Below are 18,222 nucleotides of genomic sequence, written 5' to 3' on the forward strand. Positions count from 1 at the left end.
ATTTATATTATTTAATTAAACCTTTTCTGAAAGATCGCAAGTATTACTGATCAATTTCGTTTTTTAATTATGTCATTGTCAAAACTGCAGGATATATTTAGCTTTTAAAAGACATTATTTTAAATTCATTTTTAATTACAAAATAAATAAATCATTTTTATACATGCCTCTTGTAGAAAAAAAATATATATAGGAGATTTTAGCTCTCTAAATGATATTGCTTTAAATAATAAAATCATTCTACTAAGTTTTTAGATAGAGAATTTACAACGATCTTAAATCTTTGACACAGGAACAGGTGCCCGTCTCTGATAATTGTCATCATCCCGATAGAAGATGTGTAATTAATTAGCCCGTCCCTAAACTCCGCGCAACTAACATAGAATATACAAAAGATATACAAGATACATACACATCGCAGCTCCTCGAAACAACTGGTGAACTGGTTGTTCAATCGATTTCTATAAATTTATTGATTTTAAATCCACATTTCTCAACATGAAGTTGTAGCGCAATTGATAAGGTCGCGAACAACTAAGCAGGAGACCAGGGTTCGATTCTGGGCATGGGAGCAGATTTTTTTTCTTGTATTATTTTTTTTCCCTATTTTTTTATTCGGAATTAGATACATTTAATGCTATTATACCAGGAAAAAGTGAAATAAAATTTCTAGGTAAAAAAAATAAGCCGATTATTCAATAAAAAGATTCAACTGAATGATCACGGAAAGTTCACTGAAATGTATGTGCCATTCAGTCGACTGAATGGTAACTGAATGATCACGGAAGGGTCACGGTTAAGGGTCTTTTCAGTGACCTTTCAGTGATCATTCAGTGGCCATTCAGCAACCATTCAGTCGACTGAATGGTGGATGTTCATCCTGTGTTTAGTGTAGAAAATGATTACATTTCATAAATATTTTCCCGATCTACGTAGCAGAAGTAAATATTTGTAATTTTCACCATGAAAATCACATGCAGCCGAACATAACCTGATTTTTCCCACAATGCTAGATCTTGAAATATCGGAGAGCTAGGAGTATTTATCATATTATAAACACTTTTATCAAATGATTTGAAAAGCGTTGTAACATGTTTTTTTTAAACGTATGAGCATATATAGGAAAATATTTCAGCGATATGACTTTAGTGAATCTGTACCAAGACAACTCTTTGACAGTGTATATGCAAATGTGAAAAAAATAAAATGAGAAATAATAGTGAAATTTATTATATCAATATATCGAGATTCCACCAGGGAACAATAAAATGATGGAAATCGTTGAATAAGAGTGCAATTTTTAATTTGTTGTTCAAATAATTATCCTTAAATAATGTTTGCAATGATACAGAATTTCAGTATAAAGTGCTTAATGAAAAACACAAACAAATTATCAAATGATTGATGTTGACAACATAAGTATACACAATTTTGTTCGTCTGAAAAGCTCCGAAAGAACTAGGTTCACTTTTGCCTTATTTGGCCCTGTGAATTTCTGAAAAACTGAAACTGCATAATTTTAGTTAACATTTGCATTAGATATCACTTAGATCTTCGGTGACTGTGTATCAATAGAAATGACGTCATATTCTGGCTAGTCAGTGCATTATGACGTCACGAAATGCATCAATTTCCTCATATTCTGAAAAAGTGTACAAAAAACAGCCAATTTTTAAAGCTATTTCTTGATATTTGATATAGAGCGCACTCTCTGATCTAAAATAGACAACTAGTAAATGATAGAACAGTTTCTGAGGATTAATGGACATGCCTTATTTTTTTAGATCAGAGAGGGCGCTCATATAATTTTTCTTCACTGAAAGTACTCAATTTTACCTGTTTACATAAAAATTCAAGAACATTGCAATTTCAAAGAGCCAGTTCTCCAAGACCTGGACTTTTAGGAGACATATTTTTATAGGATATGAATGTACCAATTCTCTACTTTACTTTACAGCTTCAAATAGAGAATCAAGTGTTAATAAATCAATAAGTATATCTACAGGGCCATTTTATGCGTAAAGTGAATCGACTTCTTTTTGCATGTCATTTAGATAGGCCTATATCTCATTACTTTTCATGGCTTTTTGAACGGTCACCCATTTAATATTTCAACAGGCTTGTCGTTGCTGAACTTGCCTGAAAAAGAGAGAAGCTCTACAGCATCGCAGAAAGTATATAGTGAACTTATACTGCTTCGCTAGTGAGCTAGGTGTCAAACAAAGAAGTCGGATATATCTTGCATAAAAAAAGTTTCTAGATAACTTCGGAAGTGTCTTGTATTTATAAACAAAGGTTCTAGATTACTGCATGTGATGACCCTTTCTAAATGTTTAACTTTAAATAGATTGATTGTTTATATTTGTTAAACTCCATCTCGAGAATTTTTAACTAGTATGGAGACGCCACCATTGCCGATGGAGAGCTGCAAATATTTTCCTTTAACCGGAACTCAGGGCCTTTGAGCAGTGAGTGATCTTTTTCGTGCCAGCACTTACTGCAACACGGGACCGTGGTTTATACAGACTCATCCGGAGGACCGGTCTCCATGTAAATTTAACTAGAAGACTAATACAAAAGTAGCCTATTCAACTCCTCCCCAAGAACACATTGACTTCTTGTTAGTTGGTAAGGAATGTGTCACGACACCCTAAACTTGATCAGTGATAACAAAACTATTTTCTATTTACAATTTTATATAAAAACAAAATGTAGAAATATACAAAATGACATTAATGAATTTCAAAATGTCTATCAGTGTCCATCCTGAGACCACGTTCCTATATCCGTCCCCGCCTCCTGTGTTTAACGGTCCATGACCTACGGGTACCACGCCCTTACACCAAATGCCACCACGTCCTTGACGTCCCGCGCCTATCCCACGCGTCTTAAGCGTCTGCAATGCTGCCAAATCCGGGAAACCACGTTTCCTCTCTCACGGTCTCGGCCTAGCTTACCACGCCCTTAGGTTGTCTCCGCCGACAGCACCAAATCATACTAACGTACATGTATCAATAGGGACCTTCAACAATATGCGTAGACATAATAAGCTTGACCCCGAACGGGCTGCCTTACAACATAACATAAATGTTTACACATATACTTGTTTAAACATACAGTTTTAACTAACATGTATCACACCGCTTCGCAAAGCAAAATAATAATACAATGTAACGTTACACTTTGAGTAATAAACTAATATCATTACTTTACGCTTAAACTCGCGGCATGTGCACGTGGTAAAATCCCCGTATACAATTCAAACACTTTCTCGTGGATAAAAATAGAATAAGGTCAATTAACATAATACTGCATTACTTTTTAATATAATAAATGTAAGTAAATTACACTTACCCTGATTGGAGATTCAGTTACCACGAAAAATTACCTAACCCTCCATGGACATGTGAAACTACTTTCACTGGTCAAGGAAAACGTGCGCTACCCAAGACAAACCTGACATCACCTTATATAGCGACTGGCCAAATATTTAAATCACCTGAGCGTCACAATGGGGCTCCTTGCAGGATAAACACTAAATACAAATAAGGCTCAACACAGGGCAATACTAATAAAAGAAAACAAATAAACATGTAACAAAATCAACTTTGATTGTGACAGAATGGATGGTTACATGTTCGAAAGTCAATGAAGTGACAGAGAATGCCCAGCATTCCTCCCCTTTCAGCACACAATGGAGCTTCTTTGTATGTGTGTAAAATGTTTGGTTGACTGCATGGGATAGAATATATATATATTACTTATATATGAGAAGCATTTTATTCGAAAGACAATCCAATGTGCAGATTTCGCACGTAAAACATGGTTTTCTTTTCTATAAAACTTCTTCATGTGATTTTCTTTTTGAAGACGGTAATCAAATATTGTACATTTGTGTCGAGGACTTTAAAAGCTGCTCTGAATAGGCCCCTGACTTACACGTTTTTCTTAGTTTTTTTTTATTTATTTTTTTTTTTTTTTTTTTGCTTTTGACTATCTTGTATATTTTCAGAGGTCCTTCTTAATAAGTGTGAAACTTGCCTCATCACAACCTGTTTTTTTTATGTGACATGTATGGTTTTTTAAACTGCAGATCGGATCGCACAACTAACTTTAATATTGAGAAGGTATAAGTCTAATTTTCACTTTCATAGATTTATTCATAAATCACGAGAGGATCGACTCTTATAATTTTGTTGTTAACTTATATAAAGGGGCTGTGTGTTTGGCAATCTTCTAAATATTAATTACATGTACGAGATTTTACTGTAAAAAATATATGATTTTTTTTTTTAAAAAGCCCTCTCACTTTCCTCCTCATATTTTTTAACACATAAGGACATAATTATGTATATGTAGCTGAGCACTTAGAAAAAAAAGGATCAATGGCACTCATTATTTACAATAATATACCATATTTTTCAAAAGCCCAAGCCACTGTCCCCTAATGCTGTTTTTAAGTCTGTGTTTTGAAAGCAAAGGTTGGACAAGGGAAATCAATTATCAAAAATAAATTGATAGAAAAATATTTTTGTTGTTGCTGGTTTTGAAAGATTTGGGCTGAACTAGAGCGGTAAAATTGAAAGTGAATTTTACTTTTAAATATTTGTGGTGTATTTTCAAAGTCAGCGAATCATAAGACTATTTGAACTCCATTGACATATTTTTAATTAATGTCAGAAAAGAGTTAATTGATCTTTTTTTGATAAAAAGACAAAAAAAATGTTTACAACAAATTAAGCATATTTATATTAATCAGAACCGCAACACAGTACCTAATTAATGCGAATAAGTAATTCATGTTTTTATTACGTCGCTATAACGTCGACGTCGCTACAATAAAAAAATTAAAAATAAAATATGACGCCAGCCGTATAAATGATGCATACTTTGATTACCTGTAAATCCATAACGGAGCAAAACACACCTTTAATATTTACAGGTTATATTCATCTAAGGTTCTACATCATTTTAAAAAAAAAGCCATTTTCAAAAAAATTTGACTTTAGGGGTTTTTTTTGCTTGGAACGGCTCATTTAATAAATAAATATTGCATTCAGTTGTGTCTAACAATTTTTTTAACGCGAGGTATCAATTATCGACAAGGCTCTCCAGGGACAGGGGTGAAAACTGTCAAAATTACACGTACATGTAACTACATGGTATATTTATTTTATTCTACATCACGATGTTTGAACAGTGAACCTTGAGAGCATAAATTCTTCACAGTAACTGTTTTTGGAATATCACATTCTTAAAGAAATATCGGCTTTTGCTACGCTAGAGGATGTTAGTTCATTATTTAGCTGGAGATAGTGATTTTTAACATATATTTTAAACAAAGCGTTCTCAGATAATTCACATTTAAGTGCAATATATTACAAAAGATAGGCTATGGGAAAGATTAAAATAAAACCGCAACATAGGAGAAAATTGAATAAGTTATAAGCTTTAGGACTTAAATTGATTTTAAAAAAAAGTAATCCTTTAATTAGGAGGAACATTGATTTAATACATACGAGGGTTGTTCGAAAAGTACGTAGACTACCTGTCATATCTTTTTAGCTCACCTGAGCCCAAGGCTAAAGTGAGCTTTTCTGATCACATTTTGTGTGTCGTCCGTCCGTCTGTCTGTCTGTAAACTTTTTTATATTTTCGACTTCTCAAAAACCACTGGGCCAAACAAAAGTAAGGTGGGGTCATTAGAAATACTTTTCTCGAGACCAACCAGGGCAGAAAATTTGGAACTTATGTTGATGCATCCTGGGGAAGTGTAGATTCTAATTTTGCAAAAAACGACCCCTGGAAGTTGGGTGGGGCCACAATGGGGAATTAAAGTATACTTTGAAATATATAGGAATATCTTTAAAAATAATCTTCTCAAAAACCATTGGGCCAGGAAAGTTGAAAATTTGTAGAAGCATGTTGGGATAGTGTCAATTGTAAATTGTACAAATCATGACCCCAGGGGGTTGGGCGGAGACACAATAAGTTATCAAAGTTTTACATAGAAGTATATAGGATTTTTTTTTAAAAAAGAATCTTCTTCTTAAGTACCACTGGACCAAAAAATTTGAAACTTTTGTGGAAGCATTCTGTTGTTTAAAGTAGATTCTAAATTATACAAACCATGGAGTACGATTGGGTCACAATAGGTTTTCAAGGGGAAATCTGGCTAAGATTAACATGGTCAAAGCTTCTCAGGTGAGCGATGTCGCCCATGGGCCTCTTGTTTATTTAACGTCATAGGCTATTAAAATTTTGTAAAAATATGTAAACAATAAATCAAAATTAATTGTATTGAAAGATATTATAATTATAAATTTTAAACTTATCCAGAATTAAGAACTTCAAAAAATTGGATTGTTGAGCAGGGAAAATTTACGCAGCTAGGTTAAGGACTCCAGTAGGTACCTCAGCTTATACAGAGTTTTGAGAATTTGATTATGTTGTCACGGTAAAACGAATTTCGGCGAATAATAAATAATATTTTTTTTCATACACTCTTACATGCGGTCATTTCTCATAAATATTGTTAATATAAATCAGTGTGTAACTTATCTCATTGTCCTAACACTATTTGAATATAGAATTAAAGCCACCATGATCTCGCTGTACTGACTGAGAAGACGTCATAGACTTGTCTGACACGCAGTTTCTGATTACTTGAGACGTAGATCAAGCTATTATTGGGGCTTGTAAATATGAAATTGAAAATCAAAATAACGTGATTTGACCAAAACAAGTTATATTTTTGAATGTTTTATTCATATTTTTCCAATTTTAATAAATTGAAAGCTATTAGGATTCATATTAAGCCGAAGTTATGCACATTTATACATTAATGAATTAAAATCACACAACCCCTCGAAATTCTCAAAGTTCAACGATATTCACTTAACTAAAAATAATAATTTTTTTACTACTTGTAGTTTTTGTCCCTACTATGGAGCAAGTTGTGCACTGCTGCCTTTTTCGTAATTTTACATTATTTCAATGAGTAAAATCTTAATGTGATCTTCATTTGAAATACTTTTTTTTCAACAGATGGTTAAATTTTATATTCTTTCCGGGCAAGAGGAAGCTGCTCCACAGTACAGTAAAGGTTACAAATGGAAATATCGGCGATTTTTTTTAAGATAAAAATGTCATACTTAATAGGGATATGCGATTCTTTTTAGGACTTCATTAATATAAAAGAAATGTAATGTGTTTCAAATCTACATGTTGAGGTCATCTAGATTTTTTATTTACTAAAATAGTTTTGTCACATAATGTTGAAATCACATGATTTTAGCAATTATATTTTCAGGTCAGACGTCATCTATACATTCCAATATTGCAGGGGCATTAACAAATTAAAAATCTTAGTTTAATTTATAATCCTTTTCAACACAAAATGTACTTTGTGAAAAGTACTGCGAACCAATTTAGATTCCCTTAATTAATTGCTAAAATTTAAGTTATTGGACGGCAGGCCGAATATTTTGCTGGTAAATTACTTTAAATTTAGCTATAATTAATTTTGCAAGATTTCATGAGGTTCGAAACATTTTTCTAATATCTTAATGCTTCTTGAGTTTATGAGTAAAAGATTATGTTTTCCGTACATTCTGCCTCTGCAATTATTGGGCAAACCTTGGAAGATTTCGTCATTAAGATAGTTTGCCGAGTCCTTCTGATATGAGAAAGACGGTGCAAAACAAAGGAAAATGTTTGTGCAATAAATCTTGCATACAAAAATGATCAATCTGTTTCAACGAAAGCATAAAAAGTTTTTTTTTTGGTATTTTCTATGTAAAAAGCATGGTATTTAGAATTAATTAATTTTTAATAATTAATTTTTTAACCAATGAAATAACCTAATAGAAAAAATTTTAATAGATTGATTTATATCCAGTCACATAAGAGAGGAAGACTGCACAGTCCAAATACCGTAAAATGCTAAACACTGTATACTGTGTTCAAAAAAGACGGTAATGAACTATTAGTTTTCTTATAGTTTATATAGGAACTATCTATAGACTATAAAATACAAAGCGTCATTTTCAGTAAAAATAACAGAAGAGGTACTGGGATGGGACATAGATGCCAGAAAAAGATATATCGAACTATCCAAGAAAGGAAGAAAATCCATGTACAGAGCCAGGGGAATGATAGTGGGCTGTGCTGGCGCAGGAAAAACAACTCTTCTTAGACAGCTTCAAAGAAAACAAACACACGATTGTCATAGTTCAACTGAGACGACTGTTGGTCTTGAAATCCACGAAGATCTCTTTGAAATAAAAGATGGCACATTGATAGGTGATTTACGAAATATTTTATTAAAAAGATAATTATACTTATTTATCATATTTATATAAACTGAAAAATTACACTTTTATAATTACAGTCATGTATTTTAATATGATTTGATTTTACAATCGGAAAGGAAATTCTAGAGTTCTTTATTTGGAATTAATTTTCTTGGATATACATTTGTTTTATTTTAAACAGATACCAAAAAGGATGAATTTGATTTCATTAAAAGTCAAGGCAAACAGATTATAAGCATGACGGACTTCGCCGGTCAAGTAGCGTATTACGCCTGTCATCAGATTTACCTCTCAAGAAGAGCTTTTTATCTGGTTGTTATGGACATGTCTAAGAGACTGGATGAAGTAGTTCACACACAAGACACTGATCGACACAACCCAATAGGATCTTTATTTCATGGCTGGACATACAAAGGTAATTTCTAAGCACGCCTCTATAAAGAGAAAAAATACCGTTTTTAAAGATTTGTTATTGAATATCATTTTTGTTCTGCAGTTTAATGAATGAAACACACGGAGATAACGAACAGTATTCAAGATCAATAGTCCGTTAAACGATATGAAATAGGAGCAGAGAAAACACAGACCTGTAAAACTTCATAGGTGGGACAAGGTGCCATGGAGAAGTAAGCATCCCCTGGTGACCGTTCATACCTGCTGTAATATCATTGTCGTGATCGGCTCGTCAATTTTATGAATAAATATGAAAAAAAAAACACTTAGTAAAAATAATTACAGTCAGCATTTTAATTTAATGATAAATTGTACTTGCTGACAAGGTCATTGTATCGGCCAAAGAACTTAAGAAATCATGGTTTTAAGGAGAAGGGGGCTATATCCTTCAACGTCAGGGGAGAGTTATTAAACATCACAAAAGCAACGTTTCTTTTTTTACCTGTTGACGCCTTGCAATTGTGATGTAGGCCTAAAATTGTTTATACGAGGGTTGTTCCAGAAATAAAACGCTGTGTGATCATTGTCGTGATCAGGAAATAACTAAATTCGGTGGTCAATTTTTGTATAAATAATGGAAAACAGTGTCAGCATTTGACTTTACAAGAAATTGTATTTGCTAACAAAGTTTTTGTATCGGCCAAAGAACCTAAGAATTGATATTTTTAAGGGGGCAATGTCGGTCTACGTCAGAGAAGTCTTATTTCATTTCACAATAGCGACGTTTCTTTTTTACCGGTTGACTTCTTGCAATGGTGCTATAAACCTAACATTGATAATACGAGTGTTGTCCCGGAGAAAAAAAGAGCGAACTTTTTAACATATTACTGGACCAAAAGTATAAATTTTTGCACAAATTTGGGGAATTAAGATTTCTTAATTTTAGCTAAATAATTAAAATCTGTGACGTGATATGCAGTTAGATACAACATTAATTTTAAAGGGTGTTAAAAAGATAACGGTGGACGTCGCATGGTAATTTCTTGACTTTCTTGACTTTCAAATTTTGCACTGACAGCGGTGTTTTCTTCTTTATCCTACTATATAGGGAAATATAATGAATTAAAAATTAAATCCTTAGAAACTGTATGTTCTATATTTGTTCTTGCACGGGGAAAAATACTCTGACATTATAAAAAAGAAAATTATGACGTTATTCGCACAAACACTATTGGTTAGATATTGTCGAAATCGGCGACGTGGGAAGATAATGCGCAAACTTATCACTTACATGTAATACTGTGTGGAGCGGGGTTTGACACTTGTTCATAGGGGATAAGAGAAGTGTTTAATAGACCTACAAAAATGACAAAAAATGTCTAGAGCTGGACGTCATACTTTGAGATCGCCGCTAGCTATGCGAACAATTTTATTTTTGATTGGAAATTATTTAATTCCAAGGAATTGTTGTTCTGTTAGCTTTTTTATTAAGGAAAATGTCCCTTTCATAGAAGTCACGTGATGCCGTGGTGGTGGTGCACATTGCTGCGTTAGACACTCTTTTATCTTTATGCAATAAATAATAATAGTTTACATTTATCATCGGTTTTGGTAAATTATAAAACCTATTTTTTTTTCAAAAAGTCTAATTTTCCCGGAAAATGACATAAATGCTTCCTTAACATACCTGCGCGACAGCTAGTTTGAATTCTTTTTTGATCAAAGATAAAAAAAAATAGATTTATGTAGATGCATGTATTTCTTTGAAATTTCTGTGAATTGTGTTACAAATGTTGATTATCTCGTATACCAGCAAATATTGAAAATGCTTGCTTTTTTCTAGGACAACCCTCAAAGCCAATAACGTTTACAATTTATCCACGAAAATTTATACATCATACCTTACAGATTAATTTGATTTATAGAGTTTGTTGAGATCAGATTACCCCTCACCCTCTGTTGGTTGATTATTTACCTCGATATAATATGATATAAACCTCGATAATATGCTGATATTAATTCAAAAATATAAGGTAAAATTCAGCAAATAAAGAGGCTAAAATTAAGAAGATATGTTTAATTCTATGTTTTACATTTATTGTTTTTTTTCTCGATAAAACTAAGATTGTTTTGAAATGTACTTATATCTAGATCTGCTAAATGATTCGTAGATTTCATTATAAAGCCATGCATTTCTAAGTTCTATTATTTGCTTTCTGTTGACGGAGAAAAGGGGAAGGGACGAAAATGGAATCAAGAAGAAAAGATTAAATCAGCGCACGTTGTTTACAAATCAAAACAGAAAAACTTGTTTTCCACAAAATTACAGTTTATATTCAAATGTTCGTCAGTGCTTGGTTACCTTTTGATTTGTACAGAAAGGTCAAAATTAATGACACAGGCGTACAAAATGTAAAGGAAACTTCATATTTCAAATATTTTTCTTTATGTGAGTCTGACACATCTGGACACTGTATATAGGGAAATTTTTGCCCCCGTTTTATTTTCGCTCCTTTCGCCCCTTGTCACAAGTGGGCAAATTTAAAAGGGCCGAAATCGAGGAACACAGTATAAATTCTTAAACAAAATTGTGACTGGGGGAATTATAATCGGGGCAAATGTGTAAGGGCGAAAATAACACGGGGCGAAAATAACCCTTTATACAGTATTCTACTTAAAAAAGACGTTATTTGAATTAAAAAAGCCAAGCCCTATGAAAAAAGTGAATACTTTATTTTTTCTATCGGCAACTTCCCTTACAAACATAGTGTATGAAGTAATATACTATTATCGTGGGACATGGTTGTGTATAATATTGAAAAGTCCAGATTCTTTTACTCTGGAGTTTGGTAAAATCTTGGGATTTCAAATTGTCCAAAAGTTGTCCATTGTTGCACAGTAAATAAGTAACAATAACTTGTACTAAGTCAATGAATATGGTTGCATGGGATCAAACGATTTATAAAGTGGGATATTATATATACATGTAACAATATTTATATTTCCAATGTCGATAGAAATTACAGATAGAAATTGTACTTTATTTCTACATAAATGTACTCAATAGGCACGGTTAAAAATCAGGTGCAGGACCGGAAAAATAGAGACAAGAAGCGGTGCTTCTGGTGGGTGGATTGGTGGGATCACGATCATGTAAAAGTAAGGAATAATTGTCAGATGTGTCGATTTCATGACGACGATCAATCGATTGGTTTGCCTGATAATTTTATGCATAAACGCCTTCGGCAATTACGGAAATTATAAAACAAGTCAATCGTTGATCACATCGTGAAATCAAAATACTCGACAGTTATTCCTTAAGGTGGAATGCCACACAAACTTTTTATTTTATAGATCTTTGAGTCCTTTTTAAACAATGGGTTCAGCATTGAAAGGCCGATATTAGCTCTTAGTTATTTTATATGATTTTTTATCAAATGAAAAAGAAATTATATCCAAAAAGTTGTTTTCGAGTTAAAAGTTTGCTGTAAATGAATCTCTAATTCATTCTAATTAGAAGTGAAAATCTAATGAAATTTATAATGAAAGGCTGGTTAGACTTTTTAATTTTTTCTATAAAAAATATTTATGAAAATAAAACACATTATTTCTGAATATTTTTTAAACCTTTTGTTAAAAACATCATGAAACTAGTCACAACTGAGGACAACTTGTTTGTCAATCATATTTTAAGAATTAATGAAACGAAATCGAGAAATTTTAGAGAAATTAATTTTTTTTAATATTTGGACCTAACCCGATCCAAATTAAAATGATTCCGATCAAAATTAAAACAAAATGAATAAAATGCTTATTTATTGCCTCTTCATATATTTACAATGAAGAAATCTATTTAATTGTCAAGGTAAATAATGTTTTAACCCTTAATACACCACTTCAGACTAGTGTTCTTGGGAAATATTATTTATTTTATATTTTATTTTGGTCTCGTGACGGCGTGCAATCGCGCCCTTAACAATAATCTGCATTTTCCTTGTTTGTATTTTATTTATACCTATGTATAAGATTTCTTATAAAAGTGCTGAAGAAGTTTTTTTCCTCATTGTAAGATTACTTCCTTTTCTGGCTACGGTCAATAAAAACGTATTGCGGGGATGGAAACAGACTGAAAACAAAGGCCAACCCAATTATTGTTATTGCATCTCACCTTGACTGTATACAGGTACAAAAAATGTTGATACTCTTATAATGAAATATCTGTTTTATTCATGTTTAATTGTTAGCGTTTTCTTTTGACAAACAGTGTGCTTTAAAACAAATACATTTTTATTATATAGATACTATGTATAATTCATTTCTGTCTAATTCTATTATAAGTGTTGTCTCTCTCGTATGAAAGTTTATATTATACTTCATATTAAATGCATTTTATCTTCAACTAAAACATGCACGTCACTTTTTACAAACTATGAGGGTAGTATTGCGTAAATAACACATTTCGTATACAAAAAGGTCGGGTTCGGTTTACTATTTTTTAAATACAACAAGTGTTGTGTATTTAAGGAATGAAGCTAATTTCAACTTATGTTATCCGATATAACATAACTTGGGGCAGTTTACGCTTTCTGAACCACGAATCGAAAAAGACTTCAAATTGAGCATTATTTTAAAAGTAACGTCAAGCTGAGTAATACGTTTTTGACGTAACTCATTGTGACGTAGGCAAGTTATGTTATCCAAAATATCATATGTTCCTTTGAATGATTCAGCCAATGAAATTGCTTAATACAGGTGAAATTAAATTATTCACCCTTAAAAGTTTATCCACACATGTCCCGTTTGAGGTCCACAGCTCAAGTGGGTTGTAACTGACGTTATCCCTCACCCTTGCAAGTCTTTATATAATTTTTTATTTATTTATTATGTTGAATATCTTAAGCACTTCATAACATTGGAGTCGCTGGTAGGATCTTTCGATCGATTGTTTATATTTCGCGCCATTTTCCCTTTGTTTATTTTCAATATTTTGTCAAATCAAATTCCTTTTCAAAAAATAATTCAATAGCGGTTTACATCATTTCCTAACTATCTTCTCATTTTTTTTTCAATTAAATTTGATTCGTTGTCGGATTGTCTGAAAGCGATCATAGACATTTCACTCTTTATTTTTTATCGGACTTTCTTTTAGTTAATCAACAACACGTCTGTTTTTTCTTCCTTTATTTTCTAAATAAAATAGAACAACAACCAAATGACATCTAATGAAAACCCTGTAGACGTAAACAATGCCAACTTAGGGAAATTAAAATCAATCCCAAACTTAGGAGAATAAGGGACAGGGCTTAATATCGGAATAAGAGAGGGCAAAGTGACATTCTCTGTAGGAACTCAACTTGCAAAATTACAATCATAAATAGTTAGGTTAACAAAAGGGAAAACTGCTCGCCAACAACAAATAAGATTTTTTTTGGAGAATGCATTAAGATCTGAATATTGTGAACAAATGCAAAATTTACAAAAATAATTTAAAACAGTTAGAAAACACAAAAGCAGACTTTGAAAACACAATTAGTGAGAAAATGGCAGGAAAGAACAAAGAACTTGTGGTGATGGAACAAAGACCTTTGGCAGATGGTCAAATAAACTAAAAAATTTAGAAAATAAAACCAAGCAAGTTGAAAATGAAACTCAGCAGAGAAGAAGACAAATTAGCCCCACTGGAAATTAACAGGAAATCATCATATGTGAACCTTAATACCAGTCAACCAAAACTGTCAACATCTGATGGAAAGAATAAATAAAACTTCTCTCCCAGATGGATAACGGATTTGGAAAGGAAGACCTCCCTCATATCATTAGAAAAAACGTCAATACATTAAACAGTCATGAGGAGTCAGTATAAGAATTTGAGGACAAATATGGCAAGTCAAACGTTGCAATATTCGATCTTTTCCATTTGTATTTTTTTTTTCATTGGTATTGTATAATTTTTATTTGTGATGCATAATTTTCCATATGTATTGTATAGTTTTCCATATGTATTGTATAATTTTTATTTTTATTGTATAATTTTCCATTTGAATTGTAAAATTTTCTATTGTATTCTATATTTTCCATTTGCATTGTATAATTTTCAATTATATTGTAAAAAAATCATCTGTATTGTATAATTTTTTATTTGTATTCTATGTTTTTGTATATTTCTGTATTTTATAATTTTTTCATTTGCATTGCATCCAAGGGATTGTTTATTTTGGTTTGTTACGAACCCCCCCCCCCCACGGTTCTGAGGCCTGTGAGAGTGCCTTTTCATAGTACCTTTCTTGGTCGGTTTACTCCCCCCAAACACACACACACTCACACTTTCGATTACCCCTCCCCCCACTTTCATTTTGCTTTCGACGCCCATGCAGTGGTCTGTTTTGTTTTCAGTCTCGGTGAAATAAAAACAGATCACAGTATGGGCGTACTTCAGAAGCAAATTGAAAGTGAGGAGGGGGGTATAATCGTAATTAAGGGAGGGGGGCTAAACCAACCAAAAAAGGTAAATCCCAATTTCCAATGCCTTTATAATGTCTGCTTTTAAAATAAAAAGTTGTGTCCCCTCTAGCCCCCCTCCGTTCCGACACCTTTGCGACAGAGTGCAGATATATTGACTGTTATGAGCGCAGCCCTTTAAATAACTGGTTAGTTGCTGTATATCGAGGATCAAATAGGTCAGCAAGTTTATGCTTAGACTGGATAACATATGTAAACATCCCGAACATATATCTCAGGTATTACCAAACCCGATATATGATTAGTTTAGACCAATGAAATCCTTCGAAACAAATCAAAATAAACACAAACATTCCCTCGTATACAATGCAAATCAAAAAATTATACAAAACAAATGGAAAATATAGAATACAAATAAAAATCATACAATAAAAATGATTTTTTTGAATTTATTTTTTTACAATATAAATGAAAAATATACAATGCAAATGAAAATTATACAATACAAATGAAAAATTATACTTTATAAATGGAAAATTATAGAATACAAATACAAATTATACAATACAAATGAAAAATTAAACAATGCAAATTGAAAATTATAGAATACAAATAAAAATGATACAATTCAAAAGGAAAATTTTACAGTACAAATGTTGCAACGTTTGACTTGCCACAGACAAAGTCTTAGACATGACAAAAGAAGGACATCTTGACACACCTAAAAGTGGTCAGCAAACTGTAGCATTAGATGCATTTCTAAGGGGATGTACAAACAAACAAGCTGCTCTCACTGCAATAAAGAAAGATCCACCCACATAAGACATTGCAACACAAAACATAGAAAGTGTCATCACAAATCAAAAGTCTGAAACAAAATAGGGGGCGTTCGAGAGTTCAAAGAGCGAGAGTGAGGAAGATGAAGAGAAAGATATCAAAATTAATGTTATTTACAACACGAAACAAACTTTAACTCAATACATGTACACAAAAGAAACAGAAGTGTCGAATCTAGTATCAAGAGTCAAAAGGTTAGAAGACGAGACAAGGGAAATGAAAACTAACATTCAAGAATCCTCAAAGTTTTAAAATCCTCAAGTCAGAAAAAAATGCAGTTTAAACAGTAGCGATAGTGTAGGAGTTAGATCTGAAAAAAGTCGCCCAAGTAAACGTGTGTAAAGTGTGAACAATGAGGTCACTTTGACAAAGAACATCCTTACGTCAGAAACAAGTTACTAACGACATCTCAGTCGAATTCTTTAAATTTCGACAGGTTGAAGATGTAGGATACCCTTCAAGCTTTCTAGACACCTCAGATAGGCATTGTTCAAGAGTAACATTCAAAGTTGCAGTTACGCACAGACATTACATCATTAAAACTAAAGTAGCGAAATCAAAATAAAGAAAAAAAATGAATTTTGAAGTATAATGCAAATTTTACATGTTTTTTATAAATACATACATGTACATGTACCTTGTGTAACATATAGTACATCATTTATGTAATGACTAAAAAAATAAATTGAAATTCATTATAACCCCCTCATTATTTAAAGACAGGTAGAAAAAAGAATTAATATATTCTTTTCCTCAGTAGCAAGTGTTAATGTAAAAAAATGAAGTTCCATTTAATTTTTACAGTTCGAGAAAGTAGAAACACACAATGCTCAAATTGAAGATTTTACCTTCTATGACAAATTGGAGGAGTGTTTACCAGGACAACACTTACTAAAAGATAACATTTCGAAGGAACGTTACTTTGAAATTCAATGTCCACCGAAAAAATTAAATGAAGACCAGCTGGAGGTAATTGAAAATGTCAGGAAATGTATTGTTAAGACTGCAAGCCGCCTTGCCCACTGGGGTGAACAAATTCCAGTTAATTGGACCATATTTGAAGATTTTGTACAGAAAAACAAAGAAAAAAGAATTTTGAGTAGAAGTGAACTACAGAACATATCTGAATTAGATTCCTTACGTGAAATTGAGAAGGAGGATATGCTTAGATATTTTAAAGAGATAGGACTAATAATATACTTTGCTGAAAAGAATCTAAAAGAAAGTATCATAGTAGATGTCCAGTGGTTTGTAGATGCCTTTAAAAATATAATAACAGATCCTACTCATGCTCGTTCATTTTGCAAAAGTGTTGAAGAATGGAAGACTTTTATGAGCACTGGGAAAATTACTGATTCAACACTTGCTGAGTTATTGAGTGAGCAAAGCTCTTTGTATGTATTTCATAAAAGTATCATTATACAGTATATGGAAAAGCTTGGCATACTGGCCACAATACAGACACAGGAAGGGAAGATGAACGACCCACTACTAGTAGAGCATGTGTACTACATTCCTAGTATTAATAGGACTGAATTTTCAATTGAACATAGAAAGGTTATGGACAACGTCAACAAAACCCCTGTTTTGGTTTTTTCTTTCAAAACTTTCATCCCACACTTCTTTTTCTTTAGACTTGTAGCTTTGTGCTTCTCTGTGTGGGAACCCTTACGTGATGACCTACTCTGTAAAAATGTTGCTTTTTACAAAAGCAAAGGTGGTCACCAAAGAATTGCTATTGCGGTTAACAAGTCCTCCATTCAGTTGCAAGTATTTACTCCAGATGATACAATCCAGCTAAGAAGTGAAAAAACCAAAGAAATCAGAGTTCACATAGAAAATATGATTAAAGACATAACCACCACATTCCATCACCAAGTCTTGTATAAAGTCGGATACCCATGTAGAGATATAACCATCACAGATGAGGATGAGTACTGTTTCTTAAGCGAAAGAACAGTAGCAGAGCTGGAAACCAATGAAATAATTTGTCCAAACTATATACCTCCAACAAAGCATGAGAGACATAAAATAGTTCGTGATGAATTGTTGTATTATTGGTACACGGTAAGCAATTTACGAAATTAAATTTTAAAAAAAGAATAATTATTAGAAATTTTATCAGAATGAATTTATTGCTGTTTTTGAATAACTGATGTCGTGTTTATTTTTTTTTATTTATTATCGTTGGTTTCATTTCGAAAATATTTTTTGATGC

At 32.3% G+C, this 18,222-nt stretch overlaps 1 protein-coding gene across 1 annotated transcript in view; it reads left to right on the forward strand.

Annotated features, from left to right (window-relative positions):
* Window positions 1-18,222, forward strand: part of LOC134275697 (uncharacterized) — a 57,779-nt gene that overhangs the window by 36,789 nt on the left and 2,768 nt on the right. Inside the window, exons 5-8 of the mRNA XM_062757958.1 lie at window positions 8,053-8,304; window positions 8,497-8,730; window positions 12,779-12,891; window positions 16,809-18,071. Coding sequence (XP_062613942.1) covers window positions 8,053-8,304; window positions 8,497-8,730; window positions 12,779-12,891; window positions 16,809-18,071 — 1,862 coding nt within the window. The remainder of the gene's footprint in view (window positions 1-8,052; window positions 8,305-8,496; window positions 8,731-12,778; window positions 12,892-16,808; window positions 18,072-18,222) is intronic.

Source organism: Saccostrea cucullata, unplaced genomic scaffold (genome assembly GCF_032062105.1).
Source record: "Saccostrea cucullata isolate Sc308-1 unplaced genomic scaffold, CSIRO_AGI_Scuc_v1 ctg1005, whole genome shotgun sequence".
Taxonomy (NCBI): Eukaryota; Metazoa; Mollusca; class Bivalvia; order Ostreida; family Ostreidae; genus Saccostrea; species Saccostrea cuccullata.